The sequence below is a fragment of the Phyllopteryx taeniolatus genome, chromosome 13, assembly GCF_024500385.1.
Source record: "Phyllopteryx taeniolatus isolate TA_2022b chromosome 13, UOR_Ptae_1.2, whole genome shotgun sequence".
Lineage (NCBI taxonomy): Eukaryota > Metazoa > Chordata > Actinopteri > Syngnathiformes > Syngnathidae > Phyllopteryx > Phyllopteryx taeniolatus.
Genome location: NC_084514.1, coordinates 10,437,930 through 10,464,164, shown reverse-complemented (window position 1 = coordinate 10,464,164; position 26,235 = coordinate 10,437,930). Strand labels below are relative to the sequence as shown.

At 41.7% G+C, this 26,235-nt stretch overlaps 2 protein-coding genes and 1 long non-coding RNA gene across 11 annotated transcripts in view; 2 read left to right on the top strand and 1 right to left on the bottom strand.

Annotated features, from left to right (window-relative positions):
* The window catches only part of fosl2 (FOS like 2, AP-1 transcription factor subunit), a 7,012-nt gene extending 4,081 nt beyond the window's left edge, over positions 1-2,931 (top strand). The window contains exon 5 of the mRNA XM_061793833.1: positions 514-2,931. Within this exon, the coding sequence (XP_061649817.1) occupies positions 514-1,068 (555 nt within the window). The 3' untranslated portion in view covers positions 1,069-2,931. The remainder of the gene's footprint in view (positions 1-513) is intronic.
* Positions 2,921-26,235, bottom strand: mocs1 (molybdenum cofactor synthesis 1). 9 transcript variants are annotated; one of them, XM_061793828.1, is made up of 11 exons: positions 26,140-26,235; positions 22,383-22,491; positions 14,934-15,101; positions 11,793-11,957; positions 11,262-11,323; positions 9,800-9,911; positions 9,457-9,569; positions 6,356-6,466; positions 6,155-6,275; positions 6,043-6,090; positions 2,921-4,817 (listed from the first exon to the last, which is right to left on the bottom strand). In XM_061793828.1, exons 3-11 carry the CDS (start codon positions 15,088-15,090, stop codon positions 3,859-3,861), a joined length of 1,848 nt encoding a protein of 615 aa, XP_061649812.1. In that variant the 5' UTR covers positions 15,091-15,101; positions 22,383-22,491; positions 26,140-26,235; the 3' UTR covers positions 2,921-3,858. The 9 variants fall into 9 exon arrangements, with proteins under 9 accessions (XP_061649812.1, XP_061649806.1, XP_061649807.1 ...); XM_061793822.1 differs by lacking the exon at positions 26,140-26,235 and adding an exon at positions 25,306-25,627; XM_061793823.1 differs by lacking the exon at positions 26,140-26,235 and adding an exon at positions 25,306-25,625 and having other exon boundaries at positions 2,921-4,718.
* On the top strand, positions 9,927-10,610 carry LOC133487384 (uncharacterized). The gene is made up of 2 exons (XR_009791297.1): positions 9,927-10,393; positions 10,479-10,610. It is a non-coding gene; the product is annotated as an uncharacterized LOC133487384 (long non-coding RNA).

Genomic DNA, 26,235 nt, shown 5'->3' with positions numbered 1-26,235 from the left:
GGCGACCGAGCGTTCAAAGCAATGTCACGTTTGCATCCTTCAACTTTTTGCCGACGGTGACCGCTGGCTTTATTTCCTCCGCAGTTACATTATACATGATAAATATAATTAAGTGTTGTTGTGCAACACAGCATATGTATACTTTACAGACTGTATTTGTCTGGCTTGGCGGCGGTGGAGACCCGCTCGCTTAAAACCCAGAAACGCTGTGTTGGCGTTCAGCTGAATTGTGTGGATGGGTGCCAACCGAGGTGTGGGCAGCTATTCGAAATAATTAGTAACTATCTACGAAACAAACCCATGGAAATCTGATCCGGTCTCAAGCAGCTCATTGCCTTTTGCCTTCAAGGGAAAAAACGCATTTGTCAAACTTCAACCATGTCACAGATTCCTTTTGACCTTTGTTATTTCTAAAAGAGGAGAAAAAAAAAATTGGATTTTGATGGCATGAGAACTAAGAAACAAAAACTCACATTCAGTGGTTCACGTCATCTCTCGTTTATGTCTAATCAGGAGACCGAGAAACTAGAGGAGGAGAAAGCCGACCTGCAGAAAGAGATCGAAAGCCTCCAGAAGGAGAAGGACAAACTGGAGTTCATGCTGGTGGCCCACAATCCCGTGTGCAAGCTGCCCACCGAGGATCGCCACCATCAGCCTCCGGCGCACCATCAGCACCATCAGCACCATCAGCACCATCAGCAATGCGCCCCCCTGCCCTTGACCATGCGCCCCAACGTGGCCGCCCGGGCCCACGTGGTGGTGAAGCAAGAGCCGGACGACACGGAGGAAGCGGTGCAGGGCAAAGCCCAGCATTCCGTCATCAAGCCCATCTGCCTGGGTGGGATGTACTGTACGGACGGAGACAGCCTCAACACGCCGGTGGTGGCGGCGTCCACCCCGGCCGCCACGCCCAACGCCCCCAACCTCATGTTCACCTACCCGAGCATGCTGGAGCCCGACAGCCCCTCGCCCTCCTCCGAGTCCTGCTCCAAGGCCCACCGTCGCAGCAGCAGCGGCGGCGACCAATCGTCAGACTCCCTCAACTCGCCCACCCTCCTGGCCCTGTGAGCGCGCGCTTTGCGCGAAACACTGCGAGGATCGAAAGACCCCAAAGCACATTTGGAGAAGCTGATCACGTGAGCAATCCCCCCTTTTGGCAGGGAGACCCCACAAGGGCTACGCTGCGTGTTTCTTCTTGTCCCGCCTCAGTCTGTTGAGTCGGACTTGTACGTGTGTGCAAGCAATCCTTAACGCGTCATCGCTTTGCCATCTCAACTTAGCGTCAACCTGTTTACTCAAGACTCTTTACTCCCTTGAAATCTGGCCATTCTGAGTTCAGATGATTATTCAAAATGAGTTCTTAATATATCTATATCTATATAAATATATTTTTAGAAGAATGAATTAAAAGCCATGACCACTTGCACTCTGCCAGACGAATCAACAGAGGTCACAGCACGAGAGACACTGAGCAAACGTTTCCTGATCTTTATTTTCATGTAAGATGTTTCCTTTTATACCCTCCTCACAGACCTTGATTCATCTCTTCATCCACTGTATTTTATGTACTGAAAGAAGGAGAAAAAAAAAAAAAAAAAAAAAAAAAGTGGTTTGGAGACATTGTCTTCTCCCCCATCTGCCTGTAGAAAAGCATCATGGTCTTCGGTGTTACGAATTGATGGCGCCTTCTTCACCTTCTATTTTGCCAATGTGGCTTGACTGCGTTAGTAGTGGTGTGCTTCACCTGTGGTTCTGTACCTGATCTTTACACGTTTAAGACAAACGTGTGTGTGTGTGTGTGTGTGTGCGCGCGTGCGCGCTTTACATTAATGCCAGGGATACCGTTCAACATTACCCCATCATGAAGAACGCAGGCTGTGTGATAGTCTTACCAAAGGGACAAAATAAATAAATGGGGCCATTGTGCAACATCAGGAATTTCCCTAACATTTTAAGACGATGTAGAAGCTCTCACATTTGCCCTCTTTTGCTCACATTGTGGAAATAAAAAAGGTCTTACCTTTGTCAACACTGCCACTCAGGGCAGTTCAGGTTTAACGAAACCAAAAAGGGTTGTTTGACACTTCTAATCCTTTTCTTTGTTCGTCTTTGTGTAAGAAAAAAAGGAGGGATTTTTTGCTCAAATATGAGAAAAAAAAAAAAAAAAAGCCACTGTGGTCTAACCGGACTGTCACCAGCTGCCAATGATGTCAAAACCCTGTTTATACTGTGTTTTCTTAGTAAAACAAAACATCAAGGTACCTGTTACCCAAGTGGAAGCCTAATTGGCTTAAAACAAAGATAAATCATAAAGAGTGTTTTTACAATACAGAAGGAATAGTAGTAAGACAGCTGGCCTGGGATGAAACATGACCACCACGGGAGGATTTTTATCAGGTCTAACTTCAATCGACAAGGATTTTGGTGATTGCACCGAGAAGGACAAAGTAGTGATAGTCGAGACATCAATTAACACTTCAAACATTCCTAAATATTTTTTTAGGAGTTAAAAGTTAAATGATCATGCGCTGGATGCAGACAAATGGACGTTTTAATACAATGTGCTGCTGCTACCTGGGTGGAAATATTTGTTTCTTCTCTCTCTCGGCAATATTTGGGTTTCATGCAGATGCAAGAAGAATTTTTAGCTCCTGTGTGACAAAAAAAAAGACAAAACAAAAAAAACAACCAAAAAGAGAGTCTGTGTGTGTGTCAAGATTGTCTGCAGCTCCTCAACACACGTAGGAAAGCCATTGACGTAAATCTTCTACTGTACATGTCATCTACTGTCTATTGCCTGTTTTCAACTACTATTACTTATTTTCCAACTGCTTTAACTGTTAAAATTTATTCAAAAAGAAAAAAAACAGCAATATGTAAATAGCAGTGTTTGTTAATTTAAATAAATCAGAATAAACAATTTCAAACTTGGATTTGTATTTTTTATTTTGCTTTCTCATACTACATGCAGAGATGTGCAAAAATACATCGCGATTATGCCACAAGTGCTTTAGTAAGATAAGTGTTAAAGTGCACTTCCCAATCTCGATAGCAGGGTTGGAGGCAGCCGTCATCCCTGCAGTGATTACTGATCAGCAGTAAAGAAAACAACCAATCTTTGAGAGCATTTGTCGTCCCCCAGTGGTCTCTCGGAGGAGAGCAACACATTTTAAGCGGCATTGTGACTAGAGGGCCAGCAGAAAGTGCTCCCAACTCTCCAGTGAGCGGTAAATCCTAAATCCTTGAGACGCCACCGTGGTGATTTTTGTCATTAGCCACATCATGAGGCACTTCATCGCAATCTGATTAAATCCAATACAACAATTTAACCGGTTTGTAGTTGTATGTTTCTAATGTTTTGACTGCTCTCCTGCAGACAGTCAAATAAGACAACAACACTATTGTACAGTATTCGGGTTGAGAAATTTAATGTAATTACATATATTTTACAAACAATATAAGGCGTAGGTATAGTGAGAACTCTTAAGTATGACACTGTTTAGTTCCAACAAAGCTAATAATCATTAACAGCTGGCACAACTGGTAGAAAACTGCAAGTCTCAAAATGTTGACAAAGACATCAATATGAGCTTTCAACAGTTTGGATGTTATTCCAAATCTATTGTGACAAATGTATAGTGTGCTACCTTGACAACTGAACAATGTTTAATTCCTTCCTTCTTAAAAGCAATAGGGCTCTTATATAGAGAAAATGAAGTCCAGTGAGTTAAAAGGCTAATTTCAACTAGTAGCTTGCTAATGGGAACCCTCAAAGGAACCAATCTCACAGAATGTGGTTATGTCTCGTTGCAAAGACTGCAATTAGTGCTGTGTAGGTATTGTGTGCAACATGTTAATTCAGGGTGAAGCTCGTAGAAAGTCTTTCTTCCCCCCAGTCTTACTAAGTAGTTTTATGTCAGTAATGATGATGTCATGGCTCACAGCCTTACACATGTCATAAACAGTCAGAGCTGCTGTGGAAACAGCAGTCAAAGCCTCCATTTCGACACCCGTCCTGCCGGTGGTGCGACACGTCGCCGTGATGACCACAGCGGCGCGCTGCTCGTCCAGGTCCAGGGCGACTGAGGTGTGGTCTAAAGGGAGCGGGTGACAGAGCGGAAGGAGGGCCGAGGTCTGTTTGGAGCCCATGATGCCGGCCAACTGGGCCACCGCCAAGGCGTCGCCCTTGACCAGCTGGTTGTCTCGCAGCAGCCCAAAGGCAACAGGGCTCAAAAGCACGGTGGCGCGAGCCTTGGCTACTCGGCGCGTCGGGGCTTTACCGCTAACATCCACCATGCTTGCTCGGCCCTGAGCGTCTGTGTGTGTCAGCTGGGCTTCTGGGGTACCATCGAGGTGAGGGCTGCCGGTCTGTGAGATGCGGGGGTCTTGGCTAGAAATGTTATTGTGACATTGCCTCACACTATGTTGTGTACAGTTGACTTTGCCCTTCATTATTCGTAAGTGTCTGGGTAAGCGACTATCATTTGTTTGGGGGTTGTTAGTCACAGTGTTGGTGTGATAAGGGGATGCAGTTTGACAACCATTAAAGTCAGACAAGTGGTGTTGTACATTGATAAAGGGTTCCATCTGTTTCTTTTCACTGAGATAGGAGTTGCCACTCATTATGTTTGTCATGCAGCAGTCACGGTCTGCCAGTGTTGAAGCAGTGTGGTCGAGAAGGCACATAAGACTCACGCCATTAAGGACTCTGTTTCCACCTGAATGGCACATATGAGGAGATATTTTTTTAACGTGCTGAATGACAATGTGGAAACACTTCAAGATGCCTTTTGATGAAGGTGTTTGGGAAGTGCTGCCTGGAATATAAAGAACAGTGTCATTCAAGGATACCCTTCAACAAAAGTGTCTACCACGGTTTAATGTGTATTACTGCTGTGCAGCCCAAAAAAAATAAAATAAAAAAAAATCCAACAAGCACAGTAGCAGAAATTATAGTATTCATTTTGACTGACACTGGTTGTAGTTTCCAGTGGTGTTAAACTGCACAACATCATACTGAGAGCTGTTTTGAATGTTTTGGTTACATGAAAGGGCCAAAATATTAGAAAAACATCTTATTTATTGTAATAAGTTTCATATAGTCACTGATGGAGTAGAACCTCGCCTGACTTTGGTGCAGGCAGTGTAGGTTCAGTTCCCACTCAGTGACGGTGTGAATGTGAGTGCGAATGGTTGTCCATGTCACAACTGACTGGCGACCAGTTAAGAGGGGGTGGTCTGCGTTTCGCCCAAAGTCAGCTCGGACAGGCTGAGATGCTGCACTTTAGAGCTAAGTGGAGGCACTTTATTTGTCTACTTGAGGTCGCCATTCACACACGCAACACAAGTACAAGCCTATTAGCCATGCCCTACTACAAGGCAGGCAGACATGGTCTGAGTGGGCAATTTACTGGGTTGACCGTCTGCACTACTCCTCACACCCACGGTCCTGGCAATTTCAGCAAAAAGCATTATGGGTACCCAGAATTCATTGCGGCCATGTTTTAAACTACAGTATTGTAGTTGTAGAAAATCAAACTAAACTTAGCTTCTTATTACATTTGTTCCTGTCGATATTGTTACGAATGTGTGCAATAGCTATTCCTCAGGCTCAGGTTGGTATTTGTGAATGTATTTAGTAAAACTTTAACAGTGGCTTGTATTTTAAATGGATAACACACTTGGTAAGGTTTCGTTATCTGCTAAAAAGAGGCAATTTGACGACCGGTGAGTCACTGCCGCCACATTTAAATCAATTGGCTTATAAAGCTGCCTTGTATAAGAGTGTGTAGATGAGAAATTGCACAATATTGACCTTAAAAAAAAAATATGCGATGCACTAAATCTGCAATAAGTGAACCACAATATAGAGAGTGATTACTGTATAGCTCTACCTAATGCTGTGACTGATTAATGAATCATCGAGTCAAATGGGCATAACCTGCCTGCCAGTGTTCAACAGTTTGGAAGGTGTGATACAAATGATTATTTCAGACTACTGGTAGTTTGAGAGTTTGTACGTACAGCTGCAGTATCACCCACCGATGAGGATCATAGGTCTGTTCTTCATTTGGGAGATAGTGAACATGCCTGAAAACCCGTCACTCTGTTAACATTGATTGAAAAGAAAAGTTCCTCAAACACACAATCTTACCTGCATGTTGTTTCTTCTTTCTGCCCACAGCAGCGCCGATTATTTGCAGCAGCTCTTCATCTGACGCTCCGGAGCGTAACACATCCCGAAGGGACACCTCAGAATTACCGAACAAACACACCTGAAGACACATGAGAAGTGTTCCTACAGTATGGCAGACATACACAAACACAGGCGTATGAGCATGCACATGGTCTTTACCTTGAGGTTGCCGTCTGCGGTGATGCGTAAGCGGTTACATGAGCCACAGAAATGGTCAGACATGGAGGTGATGAAGCCGACCTGCCCTTTGAAGCCTGGCACTTTGAAGATCTGTTGGAACATGCAGACCAATGTTAATGTCAAGTAGCATCAGGAAACAACAGTAGACACTTTCTAAGATTTGTTTAATGATTGTTCATTAACCACATCACTCACCTCTCCAACTTGGAATCCTCACTCAGTATCATTGCCACTGCTCTTTCCTGGCTAAAATCCTATTTGACCAATCGACACCTGTTATCAACATGAACAACTGCACCTCTGCTTCTCTGACTCAGGGAATCCCCCAGGGTTCGGTGCTTGGTCCCCTCCTCTTCATCCTCTATCTCCTACCACTTGGTAACATCATACGCCGCCATGGCCTCCGCTTCCACTGCAATGCCGATGACGTCCAGCTCTCTATAATCTTACTTACTAGTGCAACCCACTCCACCCTAGTCAATTGCCTCATTGAACTAAAATCATGGATGCACACCAATTTCCTCAAACTCAACTGGGGTGAATTGGACATGATCATCTCCCGCACCAAAGACACCCACAGTTTCCACCTCATCATCGATAACTCCAACCCCTGTCCCTAACCACACATCCGTAACCTTGAAGTAATTCTCGACATCAACCCACCACGTCAAACACATCACCAGAACTGCCTTTTTCACCTAAGAAGCATAGCTCATCTTCGTTCATCACCCTCCTTCCCTGCTGCTGAAACCCTCATCCATGCTTTTCTCACCTCCAGGCTTGATAACTGCAACAGCAGTCTCTATTTTTCATCATCCAAATTCCTTAACAAACTACAGTACAGTGAAAATTCTGCCGCACGCCTTCTCACTCACACCTGCTCCTATGACCATATTACTCCTGTCCTTCAAAAACTCCACTGGCTTCCTGTTCCCGAATGCATCAAATTCAAAGTCTTTCTCCTAAACTACAAAGCAAAGCGCTCCAGAATCTGGCACCGTCCTACCTCAATGACCGGCTCTTCCCACCCTCGCTGTTCCTCTGATGAAAACCTAACTTTCCCCACCACTCAGGACCAAGCACTTAACCTGGGGCGACAGAGCCTTCTCCACAGCTGCCCCCTCCCTCTGGAACACACTCCCAAAACACACCCGCAACTGCACCACTCTGTCCTTGTTCAAAACCCTCACCAACATTCATCATTTTAAAATAGCTTTTAAGGTTTAAATTCTACTTTGTATTTTGTGCTGTTTTGTTTTTCTTTATATACACTATATTGCCAAAAGTATTCGCTCACCTGCCTTGACTCAGATATGAATTTAAGTGACATCTCATTCTTAATCCATTGGGTTTAATAAGGCATCGGTCCAACCTCTGCAGTTATAATAGCTTCAAGTCTTCTGGGAAGGTTTCCAGAAGCTCATTTGTGAAGTTACATACTGTTGGACGAGAAGACCTGGCTCTCTGTCTCCGATCTAATTCATCCAAAAGTGCTTTATAGGGTTGAGGTCAGGTTTGTGCAGGCCAGTCGAGTTCATCCACAGTAAAGCCTCTCATCTGTGTTTTTATGAACATTGATTTGTGCACTGATGCACAGTCATGTGGGAACAGGAAGGGGCCATCTCCAAACTGTTCCCACAAAGTTGGAAACATCTAAAAACGCCCCTGAGCCCCAGTGAAAGAAAGTCTGCAAGCTTAGGCATACCATGACATTTTGGACAGTCAAACAGTTTGGGACTTACCCCTTCCAGTACTAACATGTCTGTGCAACAGTGCACAAAGCAAGGTCCATAAAGACGAGAGAATTTGGTATGGATGAACTTGACTGGTCCTGCCCTAAACCCAATAGAACACCTTTAGGTTGATTTCGAGTGGACAGCGAGCCAGGCCTTCTCGTCCAACATCAGTGTGTGGCCGCACATATATGCTCCTGGAAGAATGGGCAAAAATTCCAATAAACTCACTCCTAAAGTTGTTGTAAGCCTTCTCACAAGAGTTGAAGCTGTTGGGATATCACTTAAAATCATATGTGAGTTAAGGCAGGTGAGCAAATACTTTTGGCAATATAGTATATGTTTTTATATACTTTTTATATCAGCTTTTACTCTGTACTGTTATGCGTCCTTGAGTGTCTAGAAAATAAAATTTGTATTATTATTGTTGTTGAGGCGGCACTGGTTAGCACATCTGCTTCACAGTTCTGAAGACCGGGGTTCAAATCCCGGGCCCACCTGTGTGGAGATTGCATGTTCTCCCCGCGCCTGCGTGGGCTTTCTCTGGGTACTCCGGTTTACTCCCACATCCCAAAAACATGCATGGTAGGTTAATTGAAGACTCTAAATTGCCCGTAGGTGTGAATGTGAGTGCGAATGGTTGTTTGTTTATATGTCCCCTGCGATTGACTGGCGACCAGTTCAGGGTGTACCCCGCCTCTCGCCCAAAGATAGCTAAGATAGGCTCCAGCATGCCCGTGACCCTAGTGAGGAGAACCGGCTCAGAAAATGGATGGATGGACATACTGTATGTTTCTGGCTGGCAGCATGGTGGAATTGTGGTTAGCATGTCTGCCTCACAGTTTTTTTTTATAAAATCACAGCTTGGGCCTTCCTTTGTGGAATTCAAAGTGATCTTCTATGGTTACGTGGGTTTCCTCCGATATTGTAAAAACATGCTAGTTTCATTGAAGACTCTAAATTGCCCATAGGTGTGAATCTGAGTGTGTAATTTCTTGTCTACGGTATATACACTCTGTTATTGGATGGCGACCAGTTCAGGTTGTACCATCCCCCCCCCCAAATTAATCTGGGATAGGCTCCACCTCAGCCGTGATCTAAAAGAGTACAAGCGCTATAAAAAAAAAATGATGGCTTTAACTAGTGTTTATTCTTGATGTCAGCTGACTTAATCCTTAATCGATCATGTCCCCCCACCGCCATTCAGTTCTCTGTGTTCCTGGGTTTTCCAGTCAACCATTCCATTGTAAATACACCAGGTGGAAGTAATAAAAATAACAAAAAGAACTAAACATAACTGAATCACACATTTGCGGAATAATTCTAAATTGTGACTTGAAAATACACCTTGGCTGTGTCTGAGTGTCCAGTTTGAAGTGTTTCCAGGTCAGGCCACTGCTGCCTGATGTGATCAGACATCTCCTGGTAGCTCACCATCTTCTTAAAGTTCCATTTGTTGCCTGAACAGGGAAGAAGATACATGCACAGCAGGTTATTGTGGGAATGGCACCACCAAAGCATCCATAGTATCAAATGAAGTTAGATACTTCAGTTTTGAGAACATTATGTTCCACTTTGTTTTCAAGAAAAAAAATGAATGACAAGCTCAATACTTGGTTCAAATTTGTTACAATCAAACTTTTTTGAGTAGTCTATCATGACTGTCATCTTCTTGAATGTGCAGACTAACCATCAAATGGCATGTATTCAATGAAGCGCACTTCCAGAGGCTTCTTCTCTGTCAGACCTACGAAATCAAGCAGTTCGTCTTCATTGAGGCCTCGCATGACCACACAGTTGACCTACAGCAGGTAACACACAGCAGACAGCGGTTACTAAACATACCCATACAGAGGTTTTTTTGTCTGCAAAGAAGTGAGATATCCTGCACAAATGCGCTCATTAACACAAGATGACTTTAAATGTCAACTACAACAGATGTACTAGAACTAATGTCTTTAAAGAGGTAATATTTCTCACTTTTTATTGACACTCAGAGGAATTCATTTAACATTAACATTATTAGCGAATGTGTCATCATTACACTACCGCCATCATGAACTGTGCCCTGCAGTCCTTTTGCTGGAGCCTGGGTGGCGCTTTGCGCTCCTCTCGCTGTCTCTCTCCCTCCCTCTCTTGCTTCACAGTAATCAGCATCACTTCGGCTGCACACCTGTCATCAATCAGCCCTTATCATCACCTGCATTTAAGCCTGCCAGATCCCAGAAACTCTCGCCAGAGTATTGCAGCTTCTACAGCGGTACCGCGGCTCCTCAGTCTCCAAGTAAGCGACTCTATTTCTTGCCATCGTTTTGACCTTCATGCTCCTCCTTTTCCTAAGTGTATCCTCCGTGTCCCTCGTCAAGTAGATCTCTGCCACATCACCTTCAAGCCAGCCGCCCATCCTCATCACTGCCTGCCACGTATTCTCTGCCTCAACAACCCGCCAGCGCATCTCAAGGACCATCCCCATTTCCCTTTCAATAAACTGCTCATCACAACCTCTCAGCCTCTGCCTGCTCTTGGGTCCAGTCTCTAGCCGATCGTGACAACCATATTGAATATATATGCTAGTTGACAATGATTTAAAAAAAAATTAATCAACAGATTTTTTTGTCAGAAAACATTGAGCACTTTCGACATAAAACTTTAAGTAAAAAATGTTGTGGTTATTGGGTTTCCAACAGACAAAAACAGGCTACAAGATACTGCTACACTGTATCCATTCCTCACAAGAGACTATGGGCACACCCCGGGGAGCTGGCATACATAAGCGGCCAGTGGACTGGGTTTCATCAAAATTCTGTTGTTCCTTGGTCCTGCTGCTCCACTGCTGTATCCTGCCTTCCCTCCGGTCATAATGCATGATTACACACTCATTATGTTGGGGGCAGGGGGTGCTTAAGAGGACAAGAGGTCAGTTTGGCTTTCCTCCTCTACCTCCCTCAGGCCGGCCCCACATACTGCATCTCCCACTGTTTTTAATGCACCACATACTGTACATACAGTACATGCTTTGGGGGTGGGGGTGAGTCATATACTTTTATTGTTTTATACTTTTATGTTCTTTCTTATCGCTGTCGGTCCCCCTCAAACCTTGTTCTATCTGACTGCATTTAAAAGAAAGAAAAAAAAAAAAGATTACAAGATACCTTGACTGGATTGTAGCCCATTTCAATGGCCTTATCAATGCCTTCCATAACCTTGTGGAACCCTGTGAAAAAGAATGTGAAAGCTTAAATGGGGGATAAATATAACACCTGGTATTTGGTAAGACATTATTTATATTTTGGTGAAGTTCTCTGGGTCTTGCTGTATTCATGGCTTAGTCTGTTAACTTTCCAGTGATTAAAAAAAGAAAGCAGAATGGTTCAGATGGTTGCTTTTCAGAACATTCTCTCTTCCTTATTTCTTCATCTCAGTCGGTCCATCTGTGCATTCCATCTATACGCCCACCACACAGAGCTGAGCCTGCTGTCACTTTACCTCCTCCAAGTGAGACTGGCCCACATCAGCTAGGAACTACTTATAGACACAGTGTGGATTTGAACTGTCAGCTAGCCTAGCCTGAGCCGAAAATATTGCAAGATGTAGCAGGGAGTCATGGTGCAGGGTGCCACATCTAATTTTGTATACCTCAACATTCTTACATTTGACCCTAATGTTCAAACAAAACTTCATACCTTTTCGCCTGACAATGAACTCAAACTTGGCAGGTACCAGAGAATCCAAACTGATGTTGATAAGGTCAAGGCCTGCATCTTTGAGTAGAGGGAGAAATCTTGCCAGGTTAATGCCATTTGTTGTCACCGCGATGGTCTTCAGACCCTCCAACTTCTTCAATTCAGCTGCATCATCAATAAAGTAGGGAGAACACATTGAAAAGGAAAGAAAAAGAACTGCATTATTGTCAAACCGACAACTTAACTAAACAAAGCACACACACAAAAGCCTGCATTCACATTTACCCGACAAACTAGTGTTACACCATGGACAATGTGCAGAGCTCCCATTCAGCTTCGAGAAATTTGGCATCCGTGTTTTTACTCTAAAAATAAAGAATGGGACTAAAACAGAATGCTAAACATAACATACATTGTATTCTTATACTTACTGCACTATATATATAACCTTTCCAAACAAATTAAAACATCATGGAAAAGTTCATTTATTTCCATAATTCCACTCAAAAAGTAAAACTTTGGGGGGGACGGGTCCTGACTGTTTGTGCCCATGCACGAAACAAGCAACTCAGAGTACCCACCCTTTTTGGAGTCCTTGAGGGGGTGCTGGAGAGCGCTCCCGCTGGGGACTCCATTGTTCTGCTGGGGGACTTCAATGTCAGTGAGACCAGGAAGGGCGTGATTGGGAGGAACGCCCCCCCCCCGACCAGAACCTGAGTGGTGTTCTGTTATTGGACTTCTGTGCGCCCCATGGATTGTCCATAACGAATACAATGTTCAAGCATAAGGGTGTCCACACGTGCACTTGGCACCAGGACACCCTAGGTAGCCGTTCGATGATCGACTTCGGGGTTGTGTCATCGGACTTGCGGCTGCATGTCTTGGACACTCGGGTGAAGAGAGGGACGGTGGTGTCAACTGATCACCACCTGGTGGTGAGCTGCCTCCGATGGTGGGGGAAGATGCTGGTCAGTTTAATTTGAATCCCAGTTTAATTTGAATCCCATTAAAATAAAATTAAATGGGTTTCACCTGGACCTTCATGTTTTCTTTAAAGAATTGTACCCATCTTACAAATTCTTCCTGGGTAATTAAACACATGAGCACAACTGTTTGTTTACTCATTTACTAAATAAAAGTAGGGCTGTGAATTTCAAACTAAGAGCAGGTAATTTAAAAGTATTAAAGTATTAAATAAAGTGCTTAATTTCAGAATCATTATTTGAAAAAAACTAACAAAATACATATAGTACTTCATTTTGATTATATGGGTAAAAGCAAAGTCATGCATTGTAAAAATGCATTATACATGGGTAGAAGGATTTTTCAGAATTTTGAGGTCAACTTTGAGGGTGCGTATTATACATGGGTGCGCATTATACATGAGAAATTACGATTGGTGCTAATCTTATTAGCATGTCCAAACATGTTTGACTGTTGGTATGATGTTCTTTTTATGAACCTCTGCTGGTCACTTTTTAATATTACAGTCCACCAATATTGCAGCGGACCCTGCGATGTGACTATTGCGCACAACAATCTACAGTGCAGCCCTATTTAGTCTCACTGGACAACCCGAAGGAATGAGTAAATCATTGTGTGATACAGTTTGCTACACTTCAGCAAACAGAATCAGTGTGTTATGTGCCTAACTATACAGTTGAGTCTGTGACGTAAAACATGGGGTTCTATGACATGCAAATATAAATTACATTAAAAATGTTAGGGAAGCAGGTGGCCCCGACTGGATCTCACCTGCAACTCTAAAGCACTCAGCCAGCTAGCTCCAGTTTTCACTGACATTTTTAATAAATCAATTCTTTTATGTTTTATGTCCTGTTTTTTTTTAAAATCTATTATTATTCCAGTACTAAAAAAAAAACACCACAGGCAGGTAGCCCTTCCATCAGTAGTCATGAAATGTCTCGAGCTGCTGGTCCTGTCCTACCTCAAACACATCAAGGCCCCCACATCTCGATCCATTACAGTTTGCATCCAGAGCTAACCGCTCAGTTGATGATGCAGTTAACCTAAGGTCTGCACTTTTCTCTGGACCACCTGGACTCTCCTAGCACTTATGTCAGAATGCTGTTGGTCGATTTTAGTGCTGCTTTTAATACAATAATGCCTAAGCGGCTGCAGGAGAGGATGTAACTATTGAAAGTGTGGACCCCTCTATTAGCTGATGGATCACACAGGAAACAGCATGCGCGACCTGGTACTCACTTGTTTGGTCCTCACTTCATCAATATTGGGGCATTTCAGTGGTACGTGCTATCACCCTTTCTGTACTTTCTGTATACAAGCGGCTGCACTTCCAACAACTACACCAGCAAATTGCTTACATTTGCAGATGAGACAACCTTGGTCAGTCATCAGGGATAATGATAAATCTGCTTACACACAGGAAGTGTCGCATCTAGAGTAGCTAGATGGTGCTCTGGAAACAACTTGCTCAAGCCACAGAAGACAGTGGAAATGGTCATAGACCTTTGCAGAGCCCCCCCCCTCCCCTCTCCCACCCCCGGAAGGAAGCACAAACCTCATAACCTCGCATATAGTCACTACTCAGTACACCTGCGTAGGACTATTTTTATTTTTATTATATCTTTATTTTTATTCTGTTTATCTAAACATTATCTGCAGCTTTTAATTTTAATGACCTTGCAATTTAGTTGCTGTGGACTCTACTACATGCAGACTTTTTAATCCCCTAAAGCCAATAACAAGCATATACATATCTTTTTGCACCTAATGTGCATTCATTGTCTGCCTCTTTAGTCTTGTTTTTCATGTCTTGTCTTTATTTAGAGCTGATTGCCAAGTCAAATTCCTGTGTCGACTTCATACATTTGGCAAATAAAGTCATTCTGAGTCTTGATGGCGACTGCTGGAATTCCATGCTCCACTTCCTGTATTTGCCTGCCTCGTTAACCCATGTAATGCGTCAATGTCAGTCACAGCTTTGTGATCCTTGTGACACTAACTCATGAAAGTAACTTGTGCTGTGATACATTAGACAAGGTAGATGTGTGGTGACTAATCAGTTATCCTTGCTGCATAATTCTTCATGAACTGAACCATTCAGTCCATCTGTGAAGTCACATGGGAAACATGCATGACTTTCTCAATTTGTGTTACCAATGATATCCAGCACATCAGGTCTGATGAGAGGCTCTCCTCCAGTGAGACGAATCTTCTCCACACCCTCTTTCACAAAGAGGCGAGCTAGGGTCAAAACTTCTGTTGTGGACAGAAGCTGGCCTCGTGGTGTAAGCGTCACACCCTCCTCTGGCATGCAGTACTGACCTGAAAATGAGCAGAACAAACAGAAACACAAAGTTGGCTTTTGAAAGCTACAAGTTAAACCAGACCAACATATCTCACAGTATACTGCAGTGCTGTGAAAAAGCATTGCCCCCTTCTGAAATTTAGTTTCCCCACCTTACTGTTTAAGATCATCAAACAAATGTAAATATCAGACAAATATAACCCCGGTGAACTTAAAATGCTGTTTTTAAATGGTGAGTTTATTTATTAAGGGAAAAAAACTTTTCAAAGTTACCTTCCCTGTGTGAAACAGTAATGGTCTCCTAAACCTAATAACTGGTTGGGCCATCAACTGAAATCAAGCGTTTTCTATAACTGGCAATGAGTCTTTCACATCTCTGTGAAGATATTTTGGCCCCCTCTTCCTCACTGAATTGTTTGAATTCAGCAAAAATGGAGGGTTCTTGAGCATGAACAACCTTTATAAAGGTCATGCCACTGCATTTCAATCGCATTCAATTCTGGACTTTGACTAGGCCACTCCAAAACCTTCATTTTGTTTTTTAAGCCATTCAGAAGTTGACTTGCTGGTGTGTTTTGGATCTTTATCCTGCTGCAGAACCCAAGCGCGCTTCAACTTGAGGTCAAAAACTGATGGCAGAACCTTCTCCTTCAGAATCTTCTGTTAAAAAGCAGAATTCACGGTTCCATCTATCACAGCAAGGTGTCCAGGTCCTGAAGGAGCAATGCGGACCAAGATCATCACACTACCACCAGCATGTTTGACTGTTGGTATGATGTTCTTTTTCTGAACTGCTGTGCTACATTTACACCAGATGTAACGCTACACACACCTTCGAACAATCTCAACTTTCATCTCGTCAGTCCATAAAATAGTCTGCCCAAAGTCTTGGGAATCATTCAGATGTTTTTTTGCAAAAGTAAGTCAAGCCTTCATGTTCTTTATGGTCAGCAGTGGTTTTTGCGTTGGAACTCTGCCATGGATGCCATTTTTGCCCAGTCTCTTCCTTATTGTTGTCATGAACACTGACCTTAACTGAGGCAAGGGAGGCCTGCAGTTCTTTAGAAGTTGTCCTGAGTTCCTTTGTGGCGGTGTTTTTTGATCAGTGGCGGTGTTTTTTGACCAGTTCCTCAAAGGCCATACTCTCCCACATAAAAACTAAATTTCCCTGGAACCAAACATCAGATTTTTTTTTTTTAATTCTTAGTGCGTTGTACTCTGGTTGAAGTAATCATTCCAAACAGACAGCATTTTGACAGACTGTTATTTCAATCCTGTCATGTTGCTACTGACATGCACTGTCAACTGTGGAACCTTATATAGACAAGCATGTGCCTTTCCAAATCATGTCCAATCAACTGCATTTACTGCAGGTGGACAGCAATTAAACTGTAGAAACATCTCAAGGGTTATTATCGGAAACAATGCACCTAAGCAGGGTCCGGTGTTAAGCCCTTTTGAGTGGTGGCCCGGTCAGAACTTGTACTGGCCCCGTATATTCATGGTATAATATGTTAAGTTTTAACTCATTTCATATTTAGCGTCTTTCTACTATATTATTTCAGCCCCTTTAGGAAATTATTAGTTTTAGTATCACTCTGCACTCACCTCTAAAATCAAGGCATTGGAATTGCACTAATTAATAATAATGCATACAACAATAAATCAATGACAAAATTCTTAAAATATTTACTTATCACTGAGATTCCAACAATGGTTTATCTTGTGTCTTGATGTTGTGCACACTATGTATAATTAGGGGTACTCCGAAAAGGGTTTTATGCTGCCGATTCAAGTACGGATAACCCCTGAGTGAGAACTGCTGTTACGATCGTGCAGATTAGCTGTAAATTTTTCAATGTATTTATGGTGAGTGCTATTGGCCATATGGTCTGACATGTTTGTTTGGGTTTGGTTGGCAGCTCTTGCGCCTGCACAGTGTGAAGGGACGCTACACTAGGGCTGGGCGATTATTGAATAAATAATAATCACAATTATTTTGATTGATATTAAAATCATGATTAATAAACAATTTACTTCAAAACTTGGTATTTATTCAACTACCGAAACTCAACTTTAAATATAACTTAAAAGAACAACCAGAAAATAAATTAGTCACAAATAAAATAATATTAAAATAATAAAAATTGAAAACAAACAAAGAAAATTACCTTGATGGCTATTCTTGCCAATTCTTTTAGCCATAACTGTATTGTCTTTGTCTATTATTGTTGTCTAAAAAAATGCTCTCATTATTCTGGCGTTTAGCAAATAGAAATAATTTTGGTAATCCTAATTGACCTAATGCCGCGATCAGACTACAGACAAATTTGCTCTTTCACCATTGCACTATGTCAGACTACTGCCATCAAATCTTGCCGTATCTCGTTCAAACAGTGGCGACATTTCTTCCGATAGCACCGTATCTCATCTTTTACGATCGCTGAGCTTTAGCTTGTCAAATCAAATGCTGTCTGGGAGGCGGAACCAGAAAACGTGTCACCGGTCAACGCAACCGGATACACCTGTTACCATGGCGAGGACAACAACAATGGATTGTGCCAATGTATTGTTTGAAGGGGAACGGAATGAGAAAAAATATGTCGTGGTCGTCACTAGGATTGCGAATCTATGGCATGAGGCCGATTCAATACATATCTAGCGACAAGGGGTGCGATTCGATACAAAAAAACGACTTCTTTAAAGGTGAAATGATTTGATTCAATTTGGGATCGACACAATACTACGATTCGATTCGATATGGAAAAGAGCTACTTTTATTATTGTTGATGAAGATGTTAATCATAAAGAACCCAATTCTATAAAATGACATTTTAACAGTATTTTCAAACGTAAACGACGACTTATACCCTCGCATGGTTGCTTTATGCCACTGTAAAAAAAATAAACAAAATCTCGTTAATGTATTCATTATTAGTCATGGAATAAATACATCATACAGCAACATACTTTTTGTTGGATGGGATCAGGAATGGACGGATGGATGAATGTACAGTAAAACAGAACATAAACATCTTCAATATATAACTACTTCAAATTAATCTTCGAAGTCCAGAGGGAGAATACAGTAGATTTAGAGTAAACAACAGAAACCTTCTTGAGTAGGTAGTACTCGAGTAGTTTACTGTTTTGAACAACAGGTACCGTAATTTCTTGTGTATGATGCGCACCCGTGTATAATGCGCACCCCCAAAGTTGACCTCAAAATTCTGGAAAACCCTTCTACATATCTATAGTGCATTTTTACAATGCATGATTTTGCTTCTTCCCAGATGATCAAAACATGAAGTATTATCTGTATTTTGTTAGTGTTTTCAAATAATTATTCTGAAGTTAAACACCATATTTGAATATACAATACTTTCTTTTAATTTACTTGCTCTTATTTTGAAATTCACAGCCCTACTTGTATTTTGTAAATGAGAAAACACTCATGTTTGATTTCCCAGGCAGGATTTGTAAGATGTGTACAGATGCGTAGCGTTTCTCCAAGTCATTTGTGAATGCCTGCTTCATCTCTCCGATTACCACTGTGTCTTTATCTGATGCTACAAAGTTATTTTTAAGCTTTGCTTTGACTGGGGAAATCATTCAAACTGTGGGCTGCTTGTCTTCAGACATGGTCACAAGTTTGACCGTTGCCATCAGCTTGACAATGTCTTCACAATTGCAAAGATTTTCGTCCTTTAGAGTGTTCACATCTCCTCCATTTCTGAGATCCCTGGACAGGAGTGCAGCAGATATAGCAAGTTGTTGCTCCAAAGAGCGTTCAAGCATGTCATAGGCACTGTTCAAACAGGTTGTCGACATCTTGAATGAGCTTGTGGGAAGGAAAGGCCAGCAGTTTTTATTTCTCCTGTAAAATATCTGCTGCCTTAACACTGGTGGAAAAAAACAACCACTCTCCAGCAACCTTGCTACCATGTTCACCCTGAAGGCTTTCTGTGTGGCAAGATTAATGGTGTGTGCAAAGCACATGAGGTGAGGGCTATGCATTCCTGTTTCAGTAGAGTACCTCTATTCTTCCCGGAGTGTGACCCTTTAAACACCTTTGTCTGTAAATCTGTAAAACATGACACTTTAGCTGCCAATTTTAAGTAATATGGTGGGCTGTGATGGTCACATATGACTCAGTTGCACATAACCTACAAGTATTAGTTGTTATTGCAGCTCGCTCTGCTTTTGCAAGCTCTTCTTCAACGTGGCTCTTCACTTGAGCATACAACACCGGCATACAAGTGTTAGTGATATGCTTTCGGGATGGTAATGCATATCTTGGCTTTAAGGTATGCAGCAAGTCCCGAAAACCATCCTACTCAACTACATTGTACGGACATAAGCCCTTGGAAATGAAATGGGTTATTGCAGCCGTGATTTCCTTTGCTCGTGCTGAATTGTGGCCGAGTTTTCAGAAATACGTGGGAATAACGCTAGCAGTTTTTCCTGGTATGTTAGCACTGCTAGCATGCTCCTGTTGGGTGCTCGACTTTAACTCACCATACCCCTCACCGTGTTTTCTTGTGGCATCAACGTCAAGATTAGTTGTTGACCCGTAGTACTTCGGAGCTGCTCTGCATAGCTTGCAGATAGCATGGCTTTTATCGAGTTGTCCGTTTCTGTTAGAAAATCCAAAAACGGTCCAGACTTTGGATTTTTTTCCCCATAGTGCGTTGAAAACCGTTCTCTGTGAATCAGTAGTTTCACCAGCGCTCGTGCCAATTTTTACATCGATTCGTTCATTGTCCTTTCAAAACCCGTTGCTGCGGTGCTACTCTATGTGGTCAAGGAGCATCCGCGAGCGTCGTTATGTGTGCTCTCGTTTTGTTTTTAAGTGGAAAACACTAACCTCAGGCAACCGATCCACAGCTCGACATTCAATTGATCTAAGGCTCCCCAGCGGATTTTGTATCGATTGAGAAGTCTGCTACCGATACTGTTATGTCTTCACGAACGGATATCCGGTCAAATCGGTTTATCTGTCTCAACCCTAGTCGTTGCCGGTGCTCGAGAGAGAGGCCGTTCATTCAAGGTTTGCTTGAGCTCAGTTCACCTACTTTTAATACGATATGGCTCGCAAGCAGGCAACGAAATGTTATGTAGCCTAGCAAGCTAGTGCTAGCACTAATTATTGTACGTAAACATGCTGCCGTTCTGTCAAATCATGTGCTAAAACTTCAGTGAACATTGGTTTGTGCGCGTAAATAAATGTTGACAACAGCAACCAAGTATGTTGACAACCAAGCACGGGAGGCGTTGCGACGGTCACAATACGCAATCCGATTGGTCGACGTCAAGGTGCGCTGTCGGAGAGTTGTCGTCGATATGTCACACTACGCTGAAGATATAAAAAAAATAATAATAATAATAAAACCTGCTAGACTTTTCATTTTGGTATCGTAGGGCTACGGTACGGCGAAATTGTTGGTCGTGGGTTATGTCACACTACAAGACGTTTTGTCATTCCTGCCAAAATATGTTGGGGCCGATCTGGGAAATCACCCGCGATAGGAAAGGTTTAGTCTGATTTCATGTCACATTCATGAAAAAAAAGTGTGTATTTTTATATAGTCAATGACTGCATCTGCTGTTCCTGCTATGTGCAGCTTGGCCTCTTAGGGACAGTGTGGTGCAAGGCATGCATGGAGCTACTCGTGTGGTGGAAGCTAAAAAAAAAAAAAAAGAGTAGAAGAATTAAGTCACAATATAACGTTAATAAACTTGTTTTTCACAGATTAGGAAGTATATATGTCCGTGAGTCTGTATGTGTTACTATGCCGTTTGTATGTGAATATTCGTTAATAAAAGGTAACTCTCTCCTGTGACCAAATGCTAATATTAGCTAGCCCGTCAATAGGGTTTTCCATTGACTGTTAGCATTAAACTGGCGATTTAAAAAACGATGTGTGTCTTGTATTTAAATATAAAATGAGGGTAATTATTTTTGTTGTGCGCTTAGTTTAGAGTAACTAGGGTGTCAGTAAACAGCTTAAAGCACACTCAAGGAGGGCAGAATAACATTCTACAGGCTGCAAAGTAGCAGCTGCTGTATGAGGCTAGTGACATTAGCTTCTGTTCGGCTATCATCTTGAGGCTAACCCGAATGCCCCGAAGGCCATTTTCGACAGGCGAAAATCATGGGTGACTTAGTAATTTGTACTGGCCAGAGCAGGCCATTGACTATACATTGATGGTGGCCCCAAACAACGGCGTAGTCGCCCCAGGCCACCGTTACTGTCGGACCCAAATTTTGGAAGGCTATCACATAAATGAGGGAAAAAGGCAGAACAGTAAGTGTGCCAAAAAAATGAACATTTGAAAATATTTATTTACTGACCTAATACTTTAATTAAAATCTTTTTATTTAATGTAGCTGTTTTATTAAAAAAAAAAAAAAACATTGTTTTAATCAACGAACTCAGGTTTTTATTTGTTATAACACAAGCAATACATATCTAATCCTGATCATGAAAACCAAATTTTCCTTGCAGACACTATCTGATCAATGTACGAGATTGTAAAGTACACTTGTATTACTGTATTTGGTAGTGGTAAATTCATGGCAGCAAGTGCACTGATATCACAACAATAAGATTACAGGTAAACTATTTGGAAGGATAGACATTTGCTGGAGCAAGTATCTATTTGGAACGGGTGACCAATTTTGACAGGTATTATGATGAGGAACGAGCTATCATTTTTAGGTATATGATCACATGTAACGGTAAGGTTTTTTTGTATTTTTTTACAGGTATTATAAAGAGGAAGAGGTTAGCATTTGCAGCAAGTATTAACAAATCACAAATGAAATGGTTATTGATTAATCTAAGTTTTCAGTACATACTATTCTAATTTCAAAAATGATTACCTGGCAATACCTGGTCTGGGCCAAAACAAGGAGATGTCTAATAATTACATGATTATCAGACAAGTTTTACTTTTACATAAAGACACAATAGGATCTCTCAAAGTTTTGAGTTTTTAATGGAATTGAATAATTTTTATTGGGCTTTATTTGAATGATGATTTAAGTCAATGATGATATTAATAATAATAATAATATAATTCATAATTCAAGTTGTGTGACCAGACAAACAACTAACATTAAAATTATTTTTTAGAAGCTGATATACTCAAAAGACGTACCGTTTGCTAGACTGGTTTCAATTCTCTGCTGCGGCCTCGTCTGCACTAATCTCAGTAACTCAGTAGCTCGAAAGAGACGTGAGTCCAAATGTCCTCAAGATGACAACTTTAACAGACATGGTAGGCAGACTTACAGCGCAGGTTGCATTTCTCAGTCAGGGAGATGCGCAAGTAATTGTGTCTCCGGCCAAAGTTGTCCGTCAAGAACGATGAAAAGGGAATGTTGTGCACTCTTATCTTCTCCTGAAGAAAAGACAGATCATTCCAAGAGACTCTTGCGATGATAAATCACTTATCTGAGGTTAAACTAACTCTAAATTCATCCCCCCCCCCACCTCCCCACTGTTATAAGCAGATTTTGTGTCCCTGCACAGAATTTGTGAATATAATAAACACTGAATTGTAGTCAATCACAAACTATTTCATTGATGTTTAGCTTTATTCATAACTTCAGCAAAATACATAAAACATATTGCTGCTGCTTTCTGAAACTGAAATTGTTCATTGCATTTATGACAGCTGGCTGAACTAAAAAGCTGGCTAATCATTTAGAATTGGTGAATAGGCTTCCCGATTGAGTCACATTACAGTAGTTCAAGGTCCCATGGAATGACTATGACCTTTGCCTGCCAATAGTATGCAGCTGTGTTCTGAGTGTAAAGGCGAACAAAAGACTATGCGTTTGGTCACACGCAATACTTAATCACAGGACTTCACAATTGCTGTGACACCAATTCCTCTTTTGTTCACTAATCTAGTTGTCTCTCAAACACGCCACAAGGTCACTTTAAACGTTTATTCGGTAAAATCAAATAAATCATAAACTTCAACCACAATAAATTCCACTTTGAAGACTATAGTAATATATAGTTATACAAAGGATGGCTGCTTAATCAACACCATGTTGACATTGGTTGCAAGTATGTAAATGCTGAGTTCATTATTTTTTTCAACTCAAAGGTTAAATGCTTGGCTTGTTCTGGATGAGTGAAGTACAGTACTGTTTTTCTCACGCTAAAACGTATTGGCTCAAAAATATACCGTTTTTTTCTGCAAGAATACTAGACAAAAGTCAAGAAACAGAAAAACATTAGCATGACAGTGATCTATCAGCGGAGCTGGAATATCACCCTGCTCTGAGACTCTAGGAAGCAAATTTGCTTGGGTTGCTATGATACACGATGATATATTTATCAGGATTCTATCCATCCATCCATTATCTGTACCGCTTTATGCTCACGAGTCCTCTATTTATAAATGATTTGCCATTTCAGCTCAGTTTCAATAACTCGCATTTACGCACTATTTCCGAAGGAACTGCAGTTTCTCATCTAAGGTGGCTAAACAGTGGGTACGGAAAGTATTCAGACCCCCTTAAATATTTCACTCTTTCTTATATTGCAGCCATTTACTAAAATCATTTAAGTTAATTTTTTTCTTCATTAATGACCACACATATCACACAGCCATAAGTATTCAGACCCTTTGCTGTGACACTCATATATTTAACTCAGGTGCTGTCCATTTCTTCTGATTATCCTTGACATGGTTCTACACCTTCATTGGATTCCAGCTGTGTTCGATGATACTGATTGGACTTGATTAGGAATGCCACACACTTGTCTATAGAAGACCTTACAGCTCACAGTGCATGTATGTCAGAGCAAATGAGAATCATGAGGTCAAAGGAACTGCCTGAAGCGCTCAGAGACAGAATTGTGGCAAGGCACAGATCTGGCCAAGGTTACAAAAAAATGTCTGCCTCACTTAAGGTTCCTAAGAGCACAGTAGCCTCCATAATCCTGAACTCCAGAGATGCAGTTGGGAGATGGGAGAAAGTTCTAGAAAGTCAACCATCACTGCAGCCCTTCACCAGTCGGGGCTTTTTGGCAGAGTGGCCCGACAGAAGCCTCTCCTCAGTGCAAGACATGAAAGCCCGCATGGAGTTTCCTAATAATAAAAAAAGAAAACACCTGAAGGACTCCAAGATGGTGAGAAAGAAGATTCTCTGGTCTGATGAGACCAAGATAGAACTTTTTGACCTTAATTCGAAGCGAAAACCAGGCACTGCTCATCACCTGTCCAATACAGTCCCAACAGTGAAGCATGGTGGTGGCCGCATCATCCTGTGGGGTTGTTTTTCAGCTGCAGGGACAGGGACAGGCAGATCGAAGGAAAGATGAATGTGGCCAAGTACAGGGATATCTTAGACAAAAACCTTCTCCAGAGTGCTCAGGACCTCAGATTGGCCCAAAGGTTCACCTTCCAACAAGACAATGACCCTAAGCACACAGCTAAAATAACGAGGGAGTGGCTTCAGAACAACTCCATGACTGTTCTTGAATGGCCCAGCCAGAGCCCTGACTTAAACCCAATTGAGCATCTCTGGAGAGACCTGAAAATGGCTGTTCACCAACATTCACCATCCAACCTGACAGAACTGGAGAGGATCTGCAAGGAGGAATAGCAGAGGATCCTCAAATCTAGGTGTGAAAAACTTGTTGCATCATTCCCCAAAAGGACTGATGGCTGAATTAGCTCAAAAGGGTGCTTCTACTAAATACTGAGCAAAGTGTCACTTATGGCTGTGTGATATTTCAGTTTTTCCTTTTTTAATAAATCTGCAAAAATTACAACAATTTCATTTTTTTCTGTCAATATGGGATGCTGTGTGCATTAATGAGGGAAAAAATGAACTTAAATGACTGCAATATAACAAAGAGTTAAAATTTTAAGGGGGTCTGAATACTTTCCGTACTTTCCACTGTAAATTCGACAAACACTTTTAAACGATCAAATACAGTCTATGCATCTATACATTGCTATATTAGTTATTTCTCTATTTAAAATTTGTGTAGTATTTGTATTTATTCTTTCATTAAAATTGGTGTATAACGACCCGAAACTCTCGTAACAGTTTACATAATTTAAGTTATTACCCTTAACCAGGAGGATGACACTTGTGCTAGCGTTAACCTCCTGGTTTAATGTGTTGCCTCAAACATTCCCGTTTAATTTACTGCAGAAATATTAATATAAATAAGAAAATAACATTACCTGTCTTGTCAAGGTTTTCGCAGATTCGTTAAAGTCGGGGGAAGCTAAAGTGGAATCCCTAAGTTCAAGTTCGTTCTTCTTCACACTCGAGAACGGTTTACGACTAACTCCATTTTGAACCAGGTGTTTTCTGACATATCGCACACTCCTGCTTATATCTTGTAAGCCGCAGTGCAGGTTCGAAGCCATGGTTTTGTTTTTCTACTGAACCCACAGGTAAACGGATCGCTAGTGCGTATTTCGGCGACATAAATGTGTCAGTGAATTGGGACGGAAGAGTAAAGGGCGTCGTCTTGGAAGCCAATGGAGGCACGGGACGTCACATGCAAGTGAACCCTGGGAAGTGTAGTCCACCCCTGAGAGACCCTTCACGGCACACTGCAATATTTGTTTCACAGAGACTCTATAAGATGGCGTACTTTAAGCTTAACTGCCACAAACAAAATCTTTACTCAACGACTAATCTATTTTTATTTTTCATGACATTAGGAACACTTGTGTGAGATACAACGAGAACGCTCTCGATCACGTGATCTGTATTTGTTTGCTCGCCATGTTGGCGGTCTAACGTATTCTTCCATTCACTTTCAAGTTTATTAGACTTCAGTTTAAAACTAGTAAATTCTATTTCAAATTATACTATTCAGATTAATTTCTTTAAAATGTAATGTTTCAAATTAAACAATACACATTCAAATTATGTTTTTCATATTCAGTTTGTGAATGCGTTTATTTAAGTGTATAAATTCAAAATCAAATATAAACGATTCAAAATCAGTTCTTGCTGGCACATATTTCAGCCCATGCAGATGAGTGATTAGGATTCCCACGCACCTTCCTGGCAGGACACGCCCCGCTGCAACACGAGAAGGGCAGGCTAGTGCTACAAATATTAACGCCGCAACACTTAATCTTTTCCTGTCGAGAAGC